At 46.3% G+C, this 21780-nt stretch overlaps 1 protein-coding gene across 1 annotated transcript; it reads right to left on the bottom strand.

Moving 5' to 3' along the window:
• Positions 1–590: 590 nt before the first annotated feature.
• Positions 591–2577, bottom strand: LOC144109446 (uncharacterized). Its single transcript, XM_077642239.1, has 2 exons — positions 1815–2577; positions 591–1279 (listed from the first exon to the last, which is right to left on the bottom strand). Exons 1-2 carry the CDS (start codon positions 2474–2476, stop codon positions 697–699), a joined length of 1245 nt encoding a protein of 414 aa, XP_077498365.1. The 5' UTR covers positions 2477–2577; the 3' UTR covers positions 591–696.
• Positions 2578–21780: the final 19203 nt, after the last annotated feature.

Below are 21780 nucleotides of genomic sequence, written 5' to 3' on the forward strand. Positions count from 1 at the left end.
ACAGCCATCGCTCGGTTGATGAAATTGAAAGAGCATCAAGTTCAAACTGAATTTAAAGTTATTTAGCAGCTGAAGGCAATAAGCCACACCATGACAGATGTATTGAAATGTATAATCTATCATTTGAAAGAGAACATGCAAATAAAGTTAGGTGCATATAGTCTTTGTTTCCATTAACAGTATTCAAGTCGTGTAGTACATATTCTAGGACTCGAATGACACTGTAGACAAAGTACAAATTGGACCTCAATGTGCAGTACACATGGATTTGCAGCCTGAATCGGCAGCTATTCACAAAGCACCGCAATGTGCCACGACAAAGGAAAAATTACAAAATCATGGCCCACAGCACCAGCAACATGCTTTAGAACAAACTTGTGTTGCCCAGCCTCTGCTCTTCACAGCCTATGTTAAGCAGACACTGAGTACAAATGAGTTAAAAAAGCTGTGGTACAAATGAACATGGAACAGTAATACTAAACGTGCATGTTGTTTAGCCCAACTCTCCATCAGTAGGTCTATTATTAGGCACTAGGCAGAGAAATTAATTGAAAACCCCTTATTATGAGATTAAGGCATAAGGCCACTGTGGGGGCAAATGGGCATAGGATAAAAATCTGTTGAAGACTACATTATTCAAACAACACAAAGAATGACACATTCTTTCCGCAGACATGTGTACCAAGACAAATATTTCTAGTGTTGTTCAAACTGCCGGTAGTACTCGACAAGTGCTTCCCTAACATCTGCACCATTTGCAGTTACAACATCAGAGGAATGTGCAGGCTGCACATGCACAGCGTCGTCAATTTCTACCTCGTGCAACCACTGCTGTGCCACAGAGTCAATAAAATGTTCACAAATATTGTGGAGCACGCAACACGCCCTTATTATTTGCGCCACATTCTTGACGTTGGCATCCATTCTTTTTGAAATGAGCCTGAACCTTGCTTTAAGCCTCCCAAATGCGTTTTCCACAATCCTTCTGCACTTGGACAAGTGGTAGTTGTAGCTCCTGTGCCCATCGCAAGTATCCAGGCTTCTAAATGGCTTCACTAAGTTTGGTGTCAGTGGAAATGCTTGATCACACAGGATCAAGGGTGGCACAATCACTCTGTTGATGGTGGCAGTTGGCGCACTGAATATCGGTGACTCAACCATCCTGGCCAACGTGGAGTTCTGGTATACATATGAGTCATGGCACCGCCCCGGTGAACCAGCGTTCACGAACCGGAAATGGTACTTGTGGTCAACAAGGGCCAGTAGAATGACACTGTACCTGCAAAGCACAATATTTCATGACCATACAACAAACTGCATTCAGAAAGAGTCATCAAATATGTACTCTCATGAGCACAGCAACGAAGGAGGAATATTATAAAAAGAAGTAACACGATGCGCACATGGAGTGCTTCAAATTGCTTGCTAATGTCACAAGATGCATTCCTGCCTTTGTTTCATATGCTTCCACATCAGTAGCTCATACGTTTGTTCTATCCTATCTTGACCATAAAACAATTAGCTCAACACATACGCTTAGAAAACTCGCATTTACAACGGCTATATATTGTTTTACAGACGAAGAGCACAATATATGTAACTATGAAAAGATGGACATTTTATTTACAACTGCTATGAGTTTTTTTTTTACAAGTGGCAATGAACGTAGTATGTGAGAAATAAAAACTCGGCGTCTCCATTGTATGACTGCTACAAGTTAATTGTGCTGGTGTCAAGCCGCACAGTACATGCAAATATAGTGGACGTCTCCTGCATGGTCCTTTCAATAATACCAGAACTCGTTGACTACTTACCATCCTTTGTAATTATAATAGTCACTGGCATGCTCCTTCGGTGGCGACACTGCGATATGACATCCGTCCAGCGCTCCAACGGCTTGCGGGAACCCACACATAGCTTCAAATTCTCTTATGTGAGCACGCATGTCGACGGCAGTGGGCATTTTCACCCACTCGTGTTCCAGCGTAGCCACGACAGTCTCACAGAATTCTCTGTAGAGCTCGTTGACTGTTGACCGCCCAATGCCAAAGACGTCAGCGACGGCTCTGTCCTCTGCGCACGAGCAGAGCTTGTACAAAGCGACTGCGACGCGTTTCTCTACGGGGATGGGCTCACGCATGTTTGTGATTTGTCGCTCCATTGCTGGTCGGCAAACATCGACAAGATAGCGAAAACTTGTCTCCGACACGCGAAAAGATTGCCGGAAGTGTCGGCTACCTAAACCAGGCAGCGTGTCTTCAAACCACCGTTCGTTGCGGGGGTATGCCCACACTTGCCGCCGCACTGTGCGCCGAGACGAGGCCAGTGCTATAAGCAAGGCGTTATTCGCCAAGAGACGCCGCCGTATTTCACGCACCTTTCGCCTTGATAGCGCAAGGTCCACGGACGACGACAAAACCACACTCATTGCAAGCGCAATTTCAAATTTTCTCTCGTCGCGTGGATCGTCACTCATTTTGATGGAGACCGCCGAACACAAGGCACACCAGAAAAACGGGACCACAAAAACAACGATCGCAGGGGCAAAAGAACCAAAGGGAACAACCGAAGAACGAAGCTGAGCCTGGCCAGACTGAGCGAGTAGGGCTCAGTGTGGCCAGCACTGATGTTATGCTCTGTACTTGGAAAATCATGTCATTATTGCAGTTAGAATTGCGTTGCTTTAACATAATACGGTTATAAAACTAATTTACTAAAAAAAATGTGACATTTTTGTATTTACATGTGCAGTGAGGTTTGCAATTTTAATAACGCTTTTCGCCGATGAGGGCGCTAAAAACTTCTTGCGAAGGTCGTTCCGCGACCGTGTAGCACGGACGAACTCCCTTGAAGTAGTGCTCCTTTGGGATCGTAAAGGAGCATTAGTTCAAAGTGCCTTTAGAGTGCCCGTGTGACAGGGGTATAAGATTGTCTGTGGGTCGAGAATTGCCGCATATATTTAACTTTTTTTTTTGGGGGGGGGCGGATTGTAAGCAAATGGCACATATCGGCGGACACCTGAACCGCGCCGTCAGGGAAGGGATAAAGGAGGGAGTGAAAGAAGAAGGGAAGAAAGAGGTGCCGTAGTGGAGTGCTGCGGACTAATTTCGGCCCCCCGTGAGCCTTCAACGTGCTCTGATATCGCAAGCCCACGGTCGCCTGTGTTTTGCCTCCATCGAAACGCTTCCGCCGCGGTCGGGTTCGAACCCTGGGCACTCCGGATCAGTAGCCGAGTGGCCGAACCACTGAGCCGCCACGACGCAGTAATTTTGAAAGAAGTGGGTGAGAATAATCTTGTGGGTAACGTTGTCGAATGCTCCCTTCAAATCTAAGGTGAGTACGACCTTGTCATTGTGGGGGCAGTCGACGGAGTCGAGGACAGCCCGACTGAATTGTAGCAGGACATCCTGTGCAGATCTGTGTGGAGAAACCCGAACATGGTGTCTGCAAAAAGGTGTTGGGATTGCTGAACTCGGACAACCTGTCAGATATCGTCTTCATGAGTTTGCCCACAAAGGAAGTCAGAGAGATGGGACAGAGGTTGTCCGTGTTGATAGCCTTGCCAGCTTTAAGAATGAAGGTGACCAGGGCGGTCGTCCAGTCGATGGAGAGTGGCACTTCCTTAAGCCGCACTCAGTTATCCAAAAGGATAGGTATGGGTGCACTGCCTATCCAGCTTGCGGAACGCAATAAAAGTAAGCTTCTGCAGTTGGACACCAACGTCATGTGCATTACAGCGAGATTGAGGCCTCTACTGACCCAGGGAGCCATTCCCCTCCAACAATGAAGCGACCAGAGGGAGCCAGTTGTGCGCCTTCCTTTTGGTGAAAATGAACGGCCTCTACAATGTTGTCAACGACAATGAACGCCGGCGGCTCACTTGTTTTGTTTGGTTTTTGAGGAAAGGAAATGGCGCAGTAACTGTCTCGCATATCTCGCTGGTGACTCGAAACGCGCCGTAAAATAAGGAATAGTAGGGACGGAAAAAACAAAGGAAGAAAGAGGACTGAAAACTTGATTCTGAGGAAAGGCGCTGCGCGGCACAGCGGGGTAACACTTGTGGCTAGGTGCAACTAGTGGCGTATGCCCGGTACACTAGTGACGCTAAGCTGAAATGCGCCGCTGCTTAGCCTAGTGTAGCTTTCGCTACAAAAGTTTACACACGTGCAATATAAACAGCAACGTGATACATGAACATTCACACTGGGACAGCGGATTAGCATAAAAATTGAGCCGGCTACTTTGCTGACCTAAAGTGCGGTTAGGCGAATGCTTTAGCGCGTTGTTGCTGCTTCTGTCGCTGATGTGTGGTTAAGATGATAATTAAGTACACAATGTTTTGTAAATTTTAAAAGCTGGAGATACTGGAGGGCGTTTGGGAGACATCCGTCTGATTCGACGCCTACCCGCACTCTCCAGAGTCCTAGGCAAGGAGAACGACATATGCGTTAGCAGGAAATATTTATACTGGAGCCACCTCCACGCGACAGCTTGTCTATTATTTAGGCCAACATCTAGCGGAAGGTACCTGTCTACGTCCCAATTTATTATGGTCGATTGATGTCACCTAATTTTTGCTGGCACTCGTATGCCCAGTGTGGGGTGGACCCCACGGCTACCTGGAAGTTAACTAGCGATACCTCGTGAACCGCCTCGTTACCAGTGACGGCAGCGTGCGCAGGTATCCTAATTAACTGAATTTTCAATTCAGCGTTCTTTGGTTGAGGATTTTGGCTGCTACCAGTGACATCCTCCCCTTTCCAAAATTTTGGACGGTGGTTTTTGCTGACGCTAATTTTAACCGTGGCTTCCGTTCCTACACAAGCGAGCGCTATCGCAACTTCCTCCTCTGTCTGTATGTTGCGGCCTCGGATGATCTGGGCGTTTCACGAGGTATCATAGATTAGGGATAACGATCACTGCAAACACTGTGGAGCGAGAGGGGACCCTCGACCACATAAATTGCGCGTGCCAACAATCCCCAGGGGTGGAACAAAATACAGTAAGTAAAGAAGGCCTTTGAGACCTTGCTGCAAAGCGCGGATCCTACCATCCAGCGACGCACCATCCTTCTGGCGGAAGAGGGCACAACAATCCTATGGCTGCCTGCCAGCCTCGAATCCAGGGGCGCACTACTCCCCATTTTCCCAGTCCTGGATGCAAGGGGCGGGAAGGGAGCCCGCCTTTTTTCTGATGGAAATAAAAGTTATTTCAATCAATCAATTAATCAATAAATCAACCAATCAATCAATCTTCTTACCTGCGAAAAGGTCAAAACAGAATCTGTAGCGAACCATGACGGCCGTAGCACCTTTTCGTTACTGGCGCATGTCCCTTGACTCCTTTCGCGGGCAGTAGCTCGCCGGTGTAAGTGTTCCCGTCGCCATCAACTGCAGCAATGGTCCCGCGCGTCGCCGCGGCTGCTTCTAGACTGCTGCTCCTGCGGGCCTCCGGAAGGCACAGCAGACGCCGCAACGTTTCACTCACGGCGGCCCGCCGATCTCGAGCCACACGCACGAGACGCCGACGGCGCCGACTCAGCTGCGCTGCAAGGCCGTTCGTTGGCCCACTGGTTTCCTTGGGTTCGTTCGGAGTGTCGTTGGAGTTGGACGCACTCGATGCACGATCCCGAGCCGGCGCTCGCCTCAATGGTCCCCGCCTGGCGAATTGACGACTCGCTGGCAGCACCGAACTCGAACTGCGAAATTGTCGGCGGGCTTTTCGTACGCGTCGGGTATTCTGACAGCTGTTTGCGGCATCGAAACTTTTCCCCGCGCGGGCTGATGATGTACACGTCGCACCTTCCAACTGTTCGGCCACTCTTACGTTGGTGAACTTTTCTACTCCACCTTTCGGGAATCGGTGGCTCATCGGACATGGCTTCGTCTGGCTACGATGCAGGGTATTGAATAAAACGGAGGATGGAGTTCACGGCTGACGGCTCAAAACAACGGCAGCGCAGAAGGAAGGAAGGAAGGCCTCAGACGTTGCTGGCACATACCCACTACGGGGGAGTGGCCAAGACACAGGCGGTTAATGCTGGATACAGGAAAGCTTTTACGGGAAAAGGAGTGATAGTGTGTAGTATGATAGATTGGAAGACGGAAGAACAGGGGTCCTGTTAACTTGGAGATCGAGGACGGGAAAATGGCTTTTTATGTAGATAATAGTTATACATAATAGTAGTGTTTCAATGTCGTACTGATTGAGAGCGGGAAAAAGGTATTAGAATGGGAGTCCGCTGCGTTTCTTGAAGAAAATTTTTGTACAGCAGAGTGCACACTCCTGTCGCTTCGTCAAAGCAAAGAAGCGCCAATGGAAAGAACAACCGCGGAGGACACATGCAAGCCCAGTTGATGAAATGGAATTTGCAAAAGACGCTTCCTCAAATGAGAGAAGCGGCGGCAGAACAGCAGGAAGTGATCTATTGTCACAGGTTCGGCACAAAAAGGGCACAATGGAAAGTCCCCAGGCAGGATCTCAGACGGTAGAAATTTAGAAGGGGAACCCGGCAACGCAAACGCGTGAAAGAGACCTCTAGTCGGCGCGAGCGCCAGTTTTTGCTACTCCAAGGATGCAGAAGATGGTGATATTCGGGTGATGATTTAAGAGCCGAGGCAGCAAATTCCTTAAATGCTGTGTAGCTGCGAAACGTCACCGCAGCTGTATATGCACACGTTGGCAGGACAGCAACAATTGGGCCGCAGAGGGAGGCTCTTGCTAAGGAATCTGCAACCTCATTTAAGTGAAAGCCCATATGACCTGGTACCCAAAGTAGCCTTACCGAATTTAAATGGAGAGAAATCAGGAACTTAAAAGAGGCGTAATGCCCGAGACTCAGTGGGTGAGGATAATGAAGAGCAAATGGACCGAGAGTCTGTCATAACCATGACCTGGGAAACGGCAGTTTCTAATTTTCGTAAGGCTAAGATTGCTGCTAATAGTTCAGCCAGAAAAATTGGAGTGAAGTCAGGAATACGGAGAAAAAAAGGACCAATTCAGTGAAGGCAAAAATATTTCCACACCTGCCTTTTCACGATCGTGCGAGGCATCGGTGGCAATAAGAACATGAGAGGGAAAGGACCTTAGGTGGTCCTTCAACAGACCTGAAGAAGCGGGAAGGGCTACAGCTTTGCATTCTATGGGGGAAAATGTCATCGAATTCAATCTGGACAGATGATGAGTTGTTATACATTTGGCGGACATCTGTGAAATGAATATTTATGGGATCAAGAAGGGACTGCACGTAACATATCTGCGGAGTATGAAAACGAGACCAGGCGCCACTAAAAATTCGGAAGGTTGACTAAGAAATATTATACTGGAAGCGTGAAGAGATGAGTCGCACAATTTTAAATATGTTTGAACTGTTAAAAGGCGAAACCTAGCTGATAACGATGGAATTCGAGACTCAAGGTGCAGAACAGCATTTGCGACATATTTTGGAAGCCCCAGACAAAGGCGCTACGCCTCACGCTCCAACAGCACAAGAGGGCGAAGTTTATAGGCAGGAGCTCCTGAGAATAAAACACACCCAAACTCCAAAATTGGGCCGACGTACATTTATAAATCATAATAAGTGTATGCCTTCTCATGCCTGATCTAGCACTACAAAGCCTACGTAGGATGCCAATGGCCCAAACTCCTTTTGCAGAAACTTGCTCAGCGTGTGGCCGCAAGTATAGAGTAGAGTTATATATTACTCCAAGATACTTCACCATCTGAACTTGAGGGTATTATGTTATTTCTATAGACCAGGCAGATATTTACAGGAACAGAAACCGGAAATACTAACAATGTGCATTTCTTCACATAGAGGGACAGATGAATTCTTCCTAATCAGTTGTCAAGAACATTGAGGTAATTTTGCAGTGTTCGATAAAGATTGTGAATGTCACCTGCTGATGCAAAAAATGCAATATCGTCGGCACACACATAAGTTTTCACATTTTGAATGCATAGCATTGAGCTTAGAAAAATGTTAAAAAGAACAAGTGAGAGAACTTATCCTTGCGGCACACCTATTTTCTGAGGAAATCTCTTTGAGGAAACACCATTTTGGCAGCAGGAAAACTATGTATTTTTCAAAAAAACAGAAATCCAGGCTACAAATTAGCTTGGTAAGTTCAGTTCCTGTAATCTTAGTAACAGAGTCGAGTGCTCCACGGTGTCGTATGCTTTACTGACATCCAAGGTGACAAGCGTAGCAAACTGTTTTCTATTGCGAGCTAATTTAATACGACTATCTAGGTCAGTATGAGCACACCAAATTGAACAACCCGGCCTGAAACCAATTTGACATGGATTCAAGAGAGCATTTTCCGAAATGAATGACATGACGCGGCTGAGAAGGACACTTTCCACCAATTTCACTAGGTTCGATGTTAATGAAATTGGGCGTATGTTGTCTAAGGTTAAGCCCCTCCCCTTGCTTTTTAAGCAATGGAAGCAATGGAACTCATGAGGTATCCATGGACCTTTAATAGAATGGTTAACTAGAGCCAACAGGTCTGTAGGAGATTCATTGAACAAAATTTTGATCACAGATGAAGTGACCGTATCGGGCCCAGGAGCCGCTGGGGATAAGCGCAGAACATTTTCGAAAGCTCAGGCATAGAGACCTCAGTAAAATCACTTGAGGTGCATGTGAATATAGCAGGAGAAGGTAGAGCAGATGTAAAGCGAAGCTCTAGGCCACACGCAATATCCTCTAAGGCATTTGCGATGTCAGCAGGGGACTGAACCGAGGGATTCAATGTTGGCAGCCGGGGGAATCACCTTGTTGCGCCTCATGAAATTAAACAAAGCCTCGTTTATTTCCTGATTGTGAAAGGAAATCATAATGATTTTGTAATATAGTTCCTCCTTTGCGCGGGCGACCATGCGCTTAATGTTGCTTGCAACATACTTATAATCCTACCAATTTTATTGGGCATTGATTGATGAGAATTTTCTTCCAAGCTGTTTTCCGTCGTCTGTATGCACGCGTGCCACCCAGCATTCCACCAATTGTTCGCGATTGCACCCTTGGTTCATTTAATCAAAATTCAGACTTTTGCCTTGCATGGTCTAGTATTGAACATAGATGTGCAGCCTTGCTTTCGGCACTTGTCTGAGCGCAAGGGTCTGAGTAATTTGGAGGGCTGATTTTAACGTGTCTTTTAAAGCAACTGTAATTAATTAACGTGCGCTGATGTCGCTCAGGAAGAGTTCATTTGCACGCAAACTTGAAACTAATCGGTAGATGTTCACTGTTTATTGCACAGTCAACAGGCGCCCAAGACATAACAGAGACTCCTGGGGAGGAAAAAGTTCAATCCAAGGCAGAGCGGCATTGACTCCGAACAAACGTAGGTAATCCGAAATTGTTGCAGATCAAGTTGTTGTCAGAAGCCCAATCAAAAAGTCTAGAACCAAAGCTGTCTGTTTTAAACCCCCACGTGCCATGGTGCGAATTGAAGTCTCCAAGTAATAGAACCTGAGATCGGCTACTAGACATGATTGAGTCCAAGGGGCCGAGTGTCACGCACACCAGACGAGAAATATGCATTAGCTACCGTAAAGGGCTGCTTACCTGGGACACTGAGGTCAACCGCAAGGATTTCACATTCATTGCACGCATATTGGAAAGAAATGCATTCCATGTGGCAAGACTTTGTAGAGATGAGCACTAACAACCCTCCCCCTCGTGATTACCGGTCAAGCCGGAACGGGACGGTAATCCTTGAGATGATAACTGAAATTTGTAGTTAGCCATGTTTCATGTAAAGCAACTAAAGCTGGTAGAAGCTGATTGCATAGGGAATTTAAATCTGTTGAAGCTGAGAATATAGATGGACCATTCCACTGGAGTACACTTAGGAACCCTATATCGGTGGGAGTGCCGCAGCCACTACTGCCTTTTCTAGTATCCTGGTCTTAGCATTTTGACCTGCGTTACTTTTCTTTGTCTTTGACTGGAGGCAAGATGGATCTGCAATATTCAGAAGAGACCCACTTCGTTTCTGGGCGCGGAGATCAGACTCTATATCCGTACAGTCCATAGAGGATGCATCCATAACGCTGTTCGAAGGAGAGGCCTGAGAGGTCTTTTGTTGCTGACATTGTTCTTGGCCCTGTGGAGCGGAATCCATGACTACAGAAGGAGCAGTAGCTTCCGAAGCCAAAGAAGGCAAGAGTGGAGCGGTGGACACCTGCAGAAGTTTGGTCATCTGAGCAGCTATGACCTGCGGAGTGCACGTGGATACGGTTTTCATAATGCGATTCATTGCATTTGCCACAGCCTTCTCAACTGCCGCTGTAATAGCCTGGGACCAACTAGAATCCATTATGGGAGGGCATTTGGCGGCCACACTAGAGTAACCTGAGGCTTTCTCCTTGACCGCGGCAAAAGCCTCTCTCCGCGTGCATCTGCGCTTGTCTATAAGCTCAAGCATCTGAACTTCTTGTGCTCGTGCAGGACAGTCAGGCGAATCAGCAGGGTGAGCACCACTACACAAACAACATTTCTCTTGCTGTTCAGGACATTCCTCTCTGCAATGACGTTCCCCACAGGCACAGCAGCGTAAGGCCGATTTGCAGGCTTTGCCGCGGTGGCCAAATCGCCAGCAGTTTTGACACTGAAGGGGCCGAGAGTTAAAGGCATCTACTCGAAAAACCAATGGCCACACCTTAATCTCTGACGGGCAAAATATTAGTGCAAATGTGGCAATGACGGACTCCATAGGAATTTTTACTCCGTCAACCATCCTGCTGCATCGATGACAGCAATCACTCCCGCAGGCGAGAGGGTCTCAAGCGTTTCAACAGGGCTCAATCGAGAGTCGACCCCTCGGACCAAGCCCTTGGAACATGCTAGATGAGGCGGAATGAAAGCGCTCACCGGGTGGTTGGCGAAGGTCGTACACTTTAGCAGGTCTTCAATACAGTCTTTATCCGAAGACCTGCACAAAATACCACCCCTGCCGAACTGCCGGACATCGGTAATGTGCATAAAGAGCTTCGATGTGGACTGAAGGGCCGCCTGCACTGCCTCCGGGTTGTTCAGTCGGATAGCGCCTCCACCGGAAGGCACTAAAGCGAACGGAATGATCGAAACTCCACTGCGGAAAAAGATATCAATTGGGAGCTGGTCTTGAGGAAGAGATGCCGACCAAGGGGAAAACCCCCGGACGGGAGAAGAAGTAGACATTAAGCTCTCGTCCCGCGCCCAATCACCCCAGAACAGGAGCAAGCAGGCACAGACAAAAAGAAATAGAAATTTAGCAAGCTAGCGCCACACAGCCAGGTGCTTACCCGCTGCCCCACAGCCTGGGTTGCTGGGCCACGTCACCTTCCTCCAACGAGCAGGCCGGTCACCTGACTTGTCCAACCTTCTTCACCTTCAAGTGCCTATGCCGCTGAGCTTGTAGCATTCCATTCTGATGTTGCGTTTGCTATTAATAACCCTCCTTCTATGCCCATCCATTTCTACACTGATTCTCTATCTCTGCTTTCTGCCCTGTCTTCAGTTACTTCATTTAACCCGACAATTATTTCCATTAAGAAAGATCTCTATCGTTTGTCTTCTCTTGCCTCATTTCTTTTGTTTCATATCCGGGGTCACTCCGGAATATTTGGAAATGAGTTAGCCGACCAGGATGCTGGTAGCGCTGGGCAATATGGCCATTTACAGACTTCTACTCTTTCGCGCCGTTCCGTGCGTTACTTTTACACCATTCTTCACTTAATTTATGGCGAACTTATTGGCAAGAAAGTAATGGCGGCACCGAATAATTTAACTGGATCCCTGATACGCTCAATATTCGTTCCATCCGCCTACCTAGGAGTCCTCTTATTACTTTACTCACTGGGCATGGTCGATTCCCTTTCTACTTTAAAAAAATTGGCTTATCTTCTTCAATTTGCTCATGCGGTGTTTTGTGCGAGGATGTCAGTCATTACTTCCGGAATTGTTCCCTTACTGCTCCTTTAGTTTCCCGTTCAATGTCTCTCTGCTCATCTGACATTACACTGTCTACTTACCCATCTCTTTTGAATAACCCTGCTGCTTGCGCTGTTTTGATTCAAATGGTTCATCTCATCAGCAGCACAATTTCTACACATTCCCGATGACCACCTTCGTCACTATAATTTTTCGTGCATAAGCTCTGTACAGAGAAGTGCTCTATGTTCCTTTGATGGACAAGGATGCATTTCTCTGTGGTCTGACACTGTGTTTGAACCAACTGTGCTTGTGACTTTATTTGTGGTGACATTTTCTGTGACTTATTCTGTGGTTCTGATTGTCTGTGCTGTCTGGACCAACTGGGCTTGTGACTTTATCTGTGCTGGCATTATCTGCGACTTTATCTGTGCTCCTGACTGTCTGTGGTGTCTGGACCAACTGTACCTGTGACTTCATCTGTGCTGACATTCTCTGTGACATTATCTGTGCTTCTGTCTGTTCTGTGCCTTTGGGGGTTTTTTTTTGTTCTTTCTATTTTCCTGCTTTTCTCTTTAAATTAGGTTTTTTTTAGCGTTTAGCTATTTTTCTTTTTAATGGCTTTAACCTCGGTAAAGCGTTGCTGGTCCGGGATCCCTCTCTCTTTCATTTATGTTTTTTTTATTTTTTTCTGAGAGAACCAATAAAAGGGAAAACGGGGATTGGCCAAGGTACAGTACAGAATGCCACTTCGGTATTTGTGCGGAGAAAAAAAGACGTGAGAAGACTGAATCAAGGTTAAAATTGGAAAATTCAAATGAATTAAAGAAATATGAATTACCAGGAATAGAATCAAGCATTTTTGCACATGCGACAAAATTTTGTGTACAGCTAACAAGATAATCGATCAGTTGCACTTTTGTGATCATGAAGGTAGCCGCACACACTGCTTAACGGGAATCCCTTTGCGCTCGCACCTAACGAGAGAAGAACTGGAAGAGACAGAGGGAGTTCTAGCCTCGTAAGAGGGACCTCCAAATTCTGCTTTCTCTGAACTGTCAACCACCGGCACGAGAGGAGAAAATGATGTATTGTTTCAACTTGCACACATGATACAAAAAGGTTTGCCGCAGCGAACCCACATCTGCATAAGTACCAATTTAAGTGAGGGTTTCTGCACTGCAGAAGCGTCATTGACACCTCACAAATCCATAATTTACACCGCCGGATATTCCACGGGTACTTTAAGCGGTGAAAATCCATGGTATTGAGCAATGGATCGCTCAAGCTGGTTGAGTTATGTTGGAACCACTGGAAACATGAAGTATCTAACAGAATGAGGTGAGGGACGAGATAGATTACAGAAGCGCTAAGACCTGACCTTGCCAATAAATCAGCCACCTCATTAAAATAGACGCCCGAATGCCCAGGTACACAGACAAAGCGGATCTCACGCACTGTGCGCGGAACAAAAAACTAAGCGAACGATTCAATAAAGATTTTCTCGAATTTTAGAGAGAGACTAGAACTTAAAGGCCGTCTGCAAGAATAAGAACCCGTGCTGCATGCCTAGGAACTTTGAGAAGAGCCAAACCAATGGCCAGAAACTCTGCGAAGAATATAGGAGTATAATCAGGGATACAAACGGAATAGCTCCAAGCCAGCTCCTGCGAATATATCCCAATCACCGCCTTCTCAAAGCTGACGGAGGCATCAGTGGAGATAACAGTAAATGAGAAAAATTCTGTAGGTGTTCAAAAAGAAGACCATTTAGGATATTTGCTGGCATATGTTTCGCATGGGACGGAAAAATATGGTCGTAATAGAAGACGGGGCCAGCCAGCGCATCTGCAACTTGCTGCAAGATCAGATCAACCCCAAGCGGGACTAACAGATTCTGCGTGAACCTAACTTGCGGAAGCTGATAGCGTGGCCAATGATTAGTGAAAAACAGGTGTGGTTCAGATAGAAAAATGGGACTACGAACGCCGGGGGTCGGTTCAAAAGACCTGAGGAAAGTACGCACTGTTAAACGTTGGAAGCCGGAAAAAAGATCGGGGATACGGGCTTCCAATAAAAAAAAAAAGGACAGCGTTTGAAGCTGATTTTGGACGCCCGAGGCATAGCCGTAGGGCACGCCTTTCCAGTAAAGCTAATGGCTGCAGCTTGTAGTTTGCGCTACCAGAGAAGACGCAACCAAATTCCAGAATCGGTTTCATATAAATCTTATAGAGCAACAGTAACGTTTCGCGACGCATGCTAAAATTTTATTGCCAACTCGTGTGAACCAGTCCAGAGCGCGTTCCCCTTTAATAACATTATTTTTAATATGGTGTCAACAGTTCAAACTTTGGTTCTAAGTAACGCCTAGGTATTTAACCGACTCCACCTGCGGAATTGGAGATGAGCGGTAGACTAGCGAGATGTGCAAAGGAGTGTCGGGCGGAAATACCACAATGCCACTATGTCTGACATTGAGTGACAAATTAATTTGGTTCAACCAGGCTTCGATAGCATTCAGGTAAGCCTGCAAATACTCGTAGAGTCAATGGATATACTTGCTGATGCGAAAAAAGCTATATCATCTGCTCATACATAAACTGTAATGTTTGGATGAATGGGTATGTCCCGAACCAATAGGTTGGAAACCAGTGGAGACAGAAAAGATCCTTGCTATTGAACATAGGTATTACAAGAGAAAGATCCGCCTTTACCGAAGACAAATCTATCCTTTAAAAATCGATCTCTACTTCTTCGTGTTTCGTCGGCGCTTCGTCAGTGACCTGCATAGTCGGCATCAGGCACGGCCGTCATGGTTCGCTACAAATCAAACGAAAAGAACTAACCAGTATTCTCAATCGCACGCAATGCTAGGACGCTTCTTTTTTTTAACCAATTTTTTATTGTTTGGTCATAACGAATTTTTTTTTGTCTTAAGAACATAGAAATAGCAGCTAAAGAAACGGTACACTTCAAGAGCGTCCCATTGAAGCTGAGAGAAGGTGGATGAAACGCAGCTGCCAAATTTCCTGCTATTTTACAGATTTTTCTAGCCAAAACAAGCTCAATCCTCAAATTCTTCCGTATTTATAAAATAAATTCAAACGGCTTCAAGGCCACGCCAATTATCGGTGTAGGAAAACAATCCTTAAATCACTTCCCTTTTCTTAGGAAGGATATCCAATTTTCGGCAAATACGGTTCTCCACAGACACATTGTTGCCTGAGATGACCGATTGTTGCCGAAGAGATAGAGCAGTTCATTTCCAAACGATTTCTCGGGCTGGGCTGCGTAATCCACAAAGTGAACTAAGGCGGCTTATTTAGCTCGCTCTTGATAATTTTTTCTTTATCAATGCTCCATTGAAGTGAGTGTATGAAGTGTCTTTCGATGATTACACTCGCGAAGCACAGAGAAAATAGTAGATGAAGTTCAACAATTAATGATGCTGCAGTAGGAAAAGGCCACCGCCGTATCGCTGAATTTCGTCTGCGTCCTAAAAAAGCGCGTTCTTTTTTTTTGTCCCCGGCACAACAGAAAATAATATGGCGATGACGGCCGCAGACTGCATAACACATGCCCAGTAGCAAGCGCACACCATGGCGGCACCTAGTATGGATTATGAAAATGAAAACTGGTTTTATAGGAAAGGAAATGGCGCAGTAACTGTCTCACATATCTCAGTGGAGACACTAACTAATAAAGGAAGGGTTAAAGAAGAAAAGGAGAAAGAGGTGCCGTAGTGGAGGACTCCGGGATAATTGCGATCACATGGGGATCTTTAACGTGCACTGACATCGCACAGCACACGGGGGCCTTTTAGTTTCGCCTCCATCGAAACGCGACCGCTGCATTCGGGTTCGCTTCCGGGTACTCCGGCTCAGCAGATGAGCGCCTTGGTTCACAGTTTAGCCAAAATTAACGAGGCTGCCAACGCTTTAGCCCGAGGTTCTTTCAACCGCGCACCGGCGGCCTCCGATCTGGGGTTCTCACGGGAGCGCATGCATTCATTCAGAGAACTGACGCAGGACTGCAATGCCGAGTTCCGGCTCTACCTCCCAGCCAATCCCTCCCTCGACAATTATCACCAGACACTTTGGAGACGGCTGCAAACACGCACCTTACCCCCACCTTTTATAAGCTCGCGCTATCACCAAGTCCACACAAACCCCTTCTGTACCTTCTGCACCACCCCAAAGCCACTCTGGATCATACCCTTTTCCTGCGCCCGGTGGATCCTCCGCCCCGGGGCCTGGAGCACCTTACCACTTGGGGGGGTTCAGAGACCCTACTGCGCTGCCAAGACCCGGCCAAGCAAGCCATCGCCACAGGTTGGGCTGCCAGTGTCATGAGCCTCCGGGACATGAACATTTGTGTGCAGGGGCCGTCCTGGGGCCCATGGACCTGCGTGCCCTAAACTCCTTTGTGTCCATTAAAGCTTTCGCCACCACCACACTCGGCACTCTTTCAATAAATATAAAAGTCAAAACTTTGTTTCACTAGGTAAAAAAAGGAGCCTTTCCGATATTTCTGGTCAATGATGTATTAGCTTTTGGAACAGGGATAATACCGGCTGGTTGGTATTTATTTTCAGTCAACATGTATTGGCTTCCAACCATGGCACTGTTCACGAAGGAGTGGTTAAGACAATGGCTCTTATACATACTTCTATGAATTATGGATCGAAGGAGTGCATATGCAGTGAAAAATGCAATGAAACATACCCTGTTTTGATGTAATTTTTAACCTGCGGTTTGAATGAGAGGCGATTATGGATAATCCGTGTAGATGCAAACCAATTTGTACCAACACGCACTGACTCACTACCTCTTCACGTGACAGTCGATTAGATGCCTTGTTATTATAACCAAACTGCAAACGCAGAAGCTAGCGATAACCACTATTTCGCATCATTCCTTTATTAATGCGATAACATAATTTGCCAATATGAGATTTCCTGTGCACACATGTAGTAAAACAAGCGGTAAAGAGGGCTCGTTGATAAGGGTCCTGGCGCCGTGAAGTTCTGTCATGCGCTCTCGGAAGACACTCCCTCATGAACCAACCATGCTTTCTTTGCGAAATATTGGAGCGGCGTTTGCTCATAAAATCCGGCTTGCTACTAATGTGATGAGATTTTGATAGCATGGTTTGCACTGCAGTGATGTTTCTGTAATGATCGTGCCTTTGGGGAATCATGTACAGGGTGCGCCAAAAGCTCCCAGGCCACGAGGTGTAGTATTCAGGAGCTCATTCTGGTACTTGCGACAGCTGTGAAAGTATTAAGCTCTTTACAAGTGAGAACTACACATTTCGCACCGCCTTAGAGAACTTGAAATTTAAGTTTGTTGTATATGTCCGACTGCACTGCTCAAAGGCCCACTTTGTGGCCTAACAACTTTGGACTCACCGTGTACAGGGTTGGTCAAAAGTTACCTGGTCACAGGGTCTGCTTTCCAGCACTATATCCTGACACTTAGGATGTCTTTAATGCTATCAAGGCTCTCAGAGCTGAAAATGATAATTCTCCTTACTTATACTGAGATTTTGAGCTTCGGGGTTTTCGCAACTTTTGACTTGCCCTGGACATATTAATCAATAAAGCGAAATGGTTAAATATAGCTTGACTACGAACGACAAGGTTTTAAGTGCAAGAAAAATTATTTATTTGCTCTTACTGCTTCTTTCCATTTTAGAGGCACTGTTTCCAGATGCTGTACTTTCAATGACGGCGTTCATGTCAAGATTGCAGACCTTGTTAATTTGTGGGTGCGAACAGAAAAGGCACGCAAATATATCGGCAGAGAACACTGCTCGTATGCAATGTGCTGCGTCTGTAAGATGTTAAAAGGTAAACGTATTGTCTTCGGGTTAACTGCGTGTGCCAGAAGCTCAAACTTCTCATTTGAATGAAAACACCCTATGGGTTTTTACGGAGAAGATGTTCGTTACGATTCAGAGACCTCATATACTGACCACTAACAATCGGCAAGGTACCAATATATATACTGTTGAACTGCCACAGACTCAACTTAATGTTTGTAAGCCGCCGCGGTGGCTGAGTGGTTACGGCGCTCGGCTCCTGGCCCGTAAGACGCGGGTTCGATCCCGGCCGCGGCGGTCGAATTTCGATGGAGGCGAAATTCTAGAAAACCGTGTACTGTGCGATGTCAGTGCACGTTAAAGAACCCCAGGAGGTCGAAATTTCCGGCACCCTTCACTACGGCGTCTCTCATAGCCTGAGTCGCTTTGGGACGTTAAACCCCCCTAAACCATAAACCAAACCAATGTTTATAAGAAATTGCGATAGTGCGGTGTACGCTATGCTCACACGTTCCAATCACCTCGTTTAGGACTATTTCGCGCATTTATTTATTTTTTATGCGAGAATCCACAAGGGCTAAATATGTTTTAATTCGAGAACGGTAGTGTTTCCCACGTACACTTTGGTATAAATTGCTCACGTGTACCATATACAAGATATTCCTGCAATATGCCTATTTTTTACCCTTTTGCAGTTTTACTTCCTTACCAGTTGTAAGAAGTGTGGTATATGAGTTTGTTTAACGCTTCCGAAATCCTTACGCTATCTTCATTGTATTTTCAGACAACTCGCATACTTTCAGCGTCACTGCCTTAAAAGACTCCTGATTTAAAGGACTAACACTGAACTAACTTTTGGTGGCTAGCACTCCTAGATAAACTTCTTTATCCCCATCCATCGCTTCACCATATTTTTCTTCCAGTTATTGTCCGCTTCCTTCGGCGTCCCGACTTCGCACACAAAAATTAGGCGCGGCGCGTGTCGGTCATTAGAATTTGCGAAGTCATTTATACCACGCACAATCATCGACAGGAAAAGCATACAGGCGCACATAACCTCTAGGCCTGTTGCATTTAATTTTCATAGAAGGATACACAATAGCGTTGTCATTTAAATATTTTTCTTTCGTACTTCTGTTTTTGTACCTTTACAATAAGCGTGCGTGCGTGCGTGCGTGCGCGCTTGTGTGTGTGTGTGTGTGCGTGTGTGCGTCCGAGCGTGCGTGCGTGCGTGCGTGTGTGTGTGTGTGTGTGTGTGTGTGTGTGTGTGTGTGTGTGTGTGTGTGTGTGTGTGTGTGTGTGTGTGTGTGTGTGTGTGTGTGTGTGTGTGTGTGTAAACGTACTGCCTTTCAAAGATTTGTATCATGATGTTCTCATCCGCGTATTTTTATAACTAGCTTGTTGACTACCTCTTTCTACCTCTTGATCTTATAGTATTGCACTGTACAGTACACCTCAATTACTTTTGATGTATTCTAAATGAACTATGGCCTGTGGGGTAATTTTTAAAAGTAGATAAATAACCATGAAATCAGATACCCAGGCCGAGAATTTAGTTGCAAGGCGCATTTCCTTGAATCAGCAGTATGGTGTGGCGCACATTTAAGTTATCGCCTAATCTAAAAGCTTTTACTTGTGAACCCACGTTTTTATATCATAACGAACAAGATGCTAGAGCCTACCTCATTCCTCTAAATCATGCTCTATAATAAGACTAATCTGCTCTCTGATTGCTTTGTTTTGCAGATCTTTAAACATTTCTCTGCACGTGCATCCTCCTGAAGAAGTGTACTAGGTGCCATTCGTGTATTACGTAAGTTCACTACGCTACTTGCGACACCAAAATTTTCCGCGCCGCATTTTTAAAATGTAAAATTAGGCAACCGTAACAAACACGCTTTTTAACTTGCCAAAAAGTGGCATCGGTTCCACTTTTGTTGGAGACCGTTGCTATATTCCGGCCGAAAAAATAAACGACTTCCTGTTTCTGCGGGGCCAGGGTGCTAAAAGGGATGGGTAGACAAATGGGCGACCACACTTATAAGCCATATTTTGGGGACATTTTCGCATAGTCCTTCAATGAGATCGACGGCTGAATATTCGTGGATATCTTGGGTATATCCCCGAGTAATTTGATGTGTGCGGTGGTAGAAATACTGGAATAGTGCGCAGGATGTTCATCCTCTGAAGCGGGAACATCTATGCCGTATCACCGCGGCTTTCATATAATAAAAGAACCCACCGCCGCAGGTGAGTGGCTTCGGGAATCGGCTACTGATCCAGAAGAAGTTGGATTTGACATCCCCGCCCCTCTTCATTGCAGGTAGGACACGAAAATTTCCTGTGTGTTGCCGATACTGCAGTGTCGAGAAACTAGAATGTAGGCAGCCGTCATGTCGCCGAGTGGATTTTCCAGAGGCTCATAAAAGTGTCAACTCAAGACATCGTAGCTATTCCCTGCGATTGCATCCTTTCCACCACGATATCCGTTGCGCGGGCAGACTGTGTACTCTTCAGTTCGACCGCAAACTACGCACGGAGCTCTCCACTGCCTAACCCCAAGCGGTCGTCTTCGCTGAATAAGTCCCTCAGTACACTCGTGGTTTCCTCACCCCTATAACGAAAATAAGCTGCCTCCTGCTGTGGGGGACGCCAGAAGTGCAGGAATATGTTTGTATGATTCAGCACAAAGTTTTAGTCTCGTTGGGCAGGGAAGTGCATAAGTACTTTTAGCAGAGCACGTACTGCGCCCCTCAGTTCCCACACGGTGATTGGTCCCGACGCGGCATGCTTGCACGCGGTTGATGAAAACGTTGCGCCATGTAGCTTCCTATGGCTATCTGCGCGTGCCCAGTATCGCGGCGTGGTAAGCGAGAGCGCTATGCTAAAGGTATCTAATAAGACCAAGGTGACTATCTCAAAACAGGAGGAACCAATCTGCACTTTGGATCTTCAGAGAAATGAAAAAGAAAACACGCTCAAAGAAAACGGCAGTCAGTGGCACTGAAACGTCCATTGAGTCCATCGTCCAGCTAAGCATAACTTGTGGCCACTCGGAGTTGGTTCGTGCCACACAATGGATCTGCGTGGCGTGAACAAGGGGATGGTGCCGACCTGGAGGACTAGGTGCAGCTGAATGAGGAGGAGTGCCAGCACACAGACGACGAAATTGGAGGTGGCAGTTGCGGAGGTTCGAGGAGACACATCACGTGCCGGCCACCTTTCGATAGTTATCGAAACTCAAAAGGCGCCCGTGTGTTGTGCGATATGAGTACACGGTAAAGATCACCAAAATTATGTAAATCAATAATATCACAGCCCTTGCAAGGGGAACGGTTTCTTTTCCAGTTGTGGAGCTGAGAGTCTCCCTGAATACGAGGGCATGGCAAACCCGGAATTCCACAGTCCCATCACTGTCGGGAAATTGAGGGCTGAACTCAACCGCCTAAGAAACAAAACGGCTGCCGGGCCGGACAAAATCATCACAGGACGCTCAGGAATCTTGACATTGGTTCCATTCGGAATCGTACAACCAATATGCAAGAATGCTGGGGTAATTCAGAGATACAGCAAGCATGGAAAGCTGCGAACCTGCTCTTCATTCCGAAATGAGAGAAGAAGCTCAAATTTGAGCATCTTAGAATCGTTTCCATCACATCTTGCGTTGGAAAATTGATGAATCCCGTAATTCAAAACTAGACTGATTAGATTATTAGAAAATCACTATCTTTATCCTGATACCATGATAGGCTTCAGATCAAACCTATCGGCATGCGATGCCATGCTTCAGCTTAAGGAGCAGGTGATCGATAAATAGACTGTTGATACTAGGATCAATGTGGGACTGGACGTCTCCAAAGGTTTTGATAGTGTCAAACACGTGGCCATACTTGAGAGCCTTAGCGCACTAATTGTTGGAGTCAAGGCATATAACTACGTAAGGGGCTTCCTCTGAAATCGGACTGCCACCATCAGCCTGGACGGACAGTCACTCAGAAACCTTAGATTGGGCAATAGAGGGACGCCACAAGGGT

Source organism: Amblyomma americanum, chromosome 11 (genome assembly GCF_052857255.1).
Source record: "Amblyomma americanum isolate KBUSLIRL-KWMA chromosome 11, ASM5285725v1, whole genome shotgun sequence".
Taxonomy (NCBI): domain Eukaryota; kingdom Metazoa; phylum Arthropoda; class Arachnida; order Ixodida; family Ixodidae; genus Amblyomma; species Amblyomma americanum.